Genomic DNA, 3577 nt, shown 5'->3' with positions numbered 1-3577 from the left:
GGATGTTGGGGGAGCAGCTGGTAGCTTTCCTCTCTCCAGGCTCCACAGCTTCTGGGCCAAGAAGGGCCAGACTCTTCACCTGCCCCTCCCTGGCACAACCAGCCCACAATGCGCCCCCAGCACCCTCACCCACACCCCTCCCCCGACACTCCAGCAGCCCTCTGGAATCTTCTCTCACCTTCTAGACACACACACACACACACACACAGGCACCTCCGGGTAAACCACCTTTGTCCACCTTTGTCCCAGGCCTCCTCTCTCCCTCAGGCTCCATGCTGAGGAATGCAGCTGGGAGTCTGCCAGCAAATGCCAAGGGGCCTCTGGGTCCCAGGCTAGCACCCCACAGCACCCCACAGGGGCAGGCAGGCCTCCAGAGGCTCTCCTGGAATCCGAAAAGCCACTTCCTCGCTAAGCCTCCGGTTTCCCATCTGCAAAGTGGGGATGATCATTCCTGCTGCCCTTCCTGACTGAGCTGTCTGAGGACCCAGGGTTCTAGGGGCAGGTCTCCCAGGATGGAATTTTGCTTTCTCTTGAAACCCATGCGTTCCTAGAATCTGTTATGTGTTTCATTGTAGGAGGCTCTGGCCAGGCCTGGGTGTGGCAGGATAGAAATGAAAGTTGTCCTGGCAACGCACAAGATTACATCAACATTTCCATCCCCAGCAGCTCCTGGGCTGAGCCTCATCTTGCCCAATGTGGCCTGTCAAGATGAGGGCCTGGAAGAGAAGCCAGGCTGGGCAGCCAGGCCTCTGCCCCTCCCCTTGCCTGGTGGCACAGCCAGCACTGGCTCACTGGTGAGTTGACTAATTTCCTCCACCACCACTAGTTATCCATGTTCATTGCTGCCTGACACCCAACACTAGCCTGCAAGGGCACCAGGAAGGGATGGAAGAGACAGGGTGCCTGGGGAAGGGTGGGTCTGAGTGTGAGGGGGTGAGTGAGCTTGTCTCAGAGCCCGACGCTGGCTAGTGGTATCTGCCTTACCCAGGCTGACCCAGCTGTCTCTGATGCACAGATAGGCGAGGGCCTCACACACTTCAGAGGGAATTCACACCCACATGATGAGGCTGAGAGGAGCAAGACGCACAGACGCATGGCAGGCACCAGGAGAGCCAGGCTGCTATGCTCTGCTGGGGATCCATGTGCTGTCCCCCTCTGTCTCTTGACTTTATTTTCCACCAGGAGAGCACCTCCCTTAGTACCCTTGGGAGGTAAGGGACAAACAAAAACACATGATGACTAACCTCAGGCCCAAGCCCCTGCTGAGAGGGGTCCGGGTTGGGGGCTGTCAAGAACAAGGAGGCACAAGGCACACAGAACCCATCTAGTCCAGCCTTTAAACTGTGAGGAGAATACAGGAAGCTCAGCAGCAAACTCTGAAGGAACCCCTGGGCCTGGGTCTTCTCCAAAAACCCCCGTTCTCTCCTCTAGGGAAAGCTCACCACTCCTCACAGCGATCTTGAGCTTCAGTTTCTGGCTGAAACTGGGGGCTCCTGATGGAGTTCCCTCCCACCTAGAAAACCTTTGGTGCAGTCTGATTGCTCCAACACCCACAGAGCAGGATTCAGGTATCCTGGAGAACTTGGGAGGTCCCTATCCAGAGGTCTGCTGTCCTGCCAGGCGTGGGGCAGTGGGGACTGGGACCCCACTCAGACCTCGCTGGGGCAAATGTTTTGGTTCTCACAACAGCCCTAGTGAAATCAATCCTAGGCACTCCCATTTGGTCCCACCAAGACCATTTAATTTCTCTGTAAAGAGTAAGATGACACGAAAGAGCCAACTGTGGAAACGGTGGTGGGAGTCTGAACCCATTTAGCTGTTCTCAGGGGGCAAAGGGTGTTGACGGTGGTTTTCATCTGCCACCTGCCTCCTTGAGACCCAACTGGCCTGAGTGTGCACAAAATGGGACCTTCTCCTTGGGTCCACCAGGCTGGGAGGCACCCTTAGGTACCCGGCTCCTCATCACAGCGGCAGCCTTCTCGGTTCCACATCTGGTTCTCCTGCCGAAGCCGCTGGTTCTCAGTCCGGAGCCTCTCGACCTCGGCAGCCAGCTCCTCCACCTGGCGGCAGGACTGCTGGCCAGTACACGCCTGCAGCTGCTGCAGCCTCCTAGTCTCCTCCTCTGCCTGCGACAGCCGCTTCTCCAGCTCCAGGTAGTCTCGCACCAGCTCCTGCTTGCTGCGGCCCTGCAGGCTCTCGGTGTGGAAGCGCTCGTAAGTCTCAGAGAAGTCCTTCCGCTGGAATTCACCATGCGCTCGGCCCCGCCCATCACTGTCCCCGGCCTCACTCTCCCCACTGGAACCTGGGTGGGAGATCCCATGGGGCACATCCAAGTTGGGCTCCTCCGGGTCTCGGTCATTCATCAGGAACTGGGTGGTGTTGTAGGGGGCCACGGGCTGACCTTTGGCGAACATCTCCTCGCGGACCCGGGAGGCCCTCTGGCTCTGCCTCTCATCCCGCTGTTGTTTCTCAGCCCAGCTCAGCTCCAGGTAGGGTCGCCAGTGCCGTTTGCGCTTCGACGGCCGCCGACGGTGTTTCTTCCGGGCCAGCACAGCCTCCGCTGAGCAGCCCCCTGGGTTCTGGGTCCGGGGACTCCTACTGTTCCAGCCCAGGCCACCGACAGCCCCAGCAAGATCTTCATCCTCTGAGTGGCTCTCCATCCGGGGTGTCAGGGGCAGGGAACCACCAGAGTCATGAGGTCCAGGGGGTGTTTGGGGGCTCCCCAGGGCACCAGAGGTCTAAAGAGAGGGAGGAGGAAGAAGGATGGATCAGACAGCCTGTCCTTGGAGGTGGAACCCTTCCCTCTCTACCCAGTTTGAAGCCAACCTTCCCACACTCAGCTAACTTGGTCACTCTTAGCCCCACACCCTTTTGCAACCATTTGTTTACAAAGTGACCTGTCTACTGTCTGTCCCCCAGCCTTCCCCAAGTAAACTCATGGTGACAGCAGGAATTTTGCCTGTGTGTTTCACTCTGTAATTTCAATGCCTAGAATAATACCTGGCACTGAGTAGGAGTTCCATAAATACTGTCCAAATGAGTAAAGCAGGAGAAGAAGAAAACTGGGATAGAAGATGGATCTTGATGCATTTGCTTGATCAGAAGCCCAAATGCCACTGGCTCTTCCCTCTTCCCAGAAAGCCTGACTTTCAAACACAGCTGGCTTCATGGGCAGGTGACCTGTTAAGTTCCACAGAGGCCTCACACCTGGCTTCATGCTGTCCTTGTCTTAAACATATTATTTTTAAAAACCCTTATTTTATTTCATTTTTTGAGACGGAGTCTCCCTGTCACCCAGGCTGGAGTGCAGTGGCGCAATCTCAGCTCACTGCAACCTCTTCCTCCGGAATTCTCCAGCCTCAGCCTCCCGTGTAGCTGGGATCACAGGCATGTGCCACCACGCCCGGCTAATTTTTTGTATTTTTAGTAGAGTCAGGGTTTCACCATGTTGGCCAGCCTGGTCTCGAACTCCTGACCTCAGGTGATCCACCTGCCTTGGCCTCCCAAAGTGCTGAGATTACAGGAGTGAGCCACTGCGCACGGCCTAAAATAAGTTTTTTTTTTTTTTTTTTTTTTT

General features: G+C 56.2%; 1 protein-coding gene and 1 long non-coding RNA gene across 12 annotated transcripts in view; one reads left to right on the top strand and one right to left on the bottom strand.

The window, feature by feature from the left end:
- Positions 1–272: 272 nt before the first annotated feature.
- LOC108532214 (uncharacterized) lies at positions 273–2953 on the top strand. The gene is made up of 2 exons (XR_001886384.1): positions 273–794; positions 1432–2953. It is a non-coding gene; the product is annotated as an uncharacterized LOC108532214 (long non-coding RNA).
- The window catches only part of HEXIM2 (HEXIM P-TEFb complex subunit 2), an 11091-nt gene continuing 9228 nt past the window's right edge, over positions 1715–3577 (bottom strand). For all 11 annotated transcript variants that reach the window (XM_017876129.1, XM_017876130.1, XM_017876138.1 and 8 more), the window contains one exon: positions 1715–2738. In XM_017876129.1, coding sequence (XP_017731618.1) covers positions 1944–2738 — 795 coding nt within the window. In that variant the 3' untranslated portion in view covers positions 1715–1943. The remainder of the gene's footprint in view (positions 2739–3577) is intronic.

Source organism: Rhinopithecus bieti, unplaced genomic scaffold, assembly GCF_001698545.2.
Source record: "Rhinopithecus bieti isolate Rb0 unplaced genomic scaffold, ASM169854v2 scaffold_10088, whole genome shotgun sequence".
In the NCBI taxonomy this organism is placed as follows: Eukaryota; Metazoa; Chordata; class Mammalia; order Primates; family Cercopithecidae; genus Rhinopithecus; species Rhinopithecus bieti.
The sequence above is the reverse complement of the archived record's forward strand: the minus strand, read 5'-3'. Positions and strand labels throughout refer to the sequence as shown.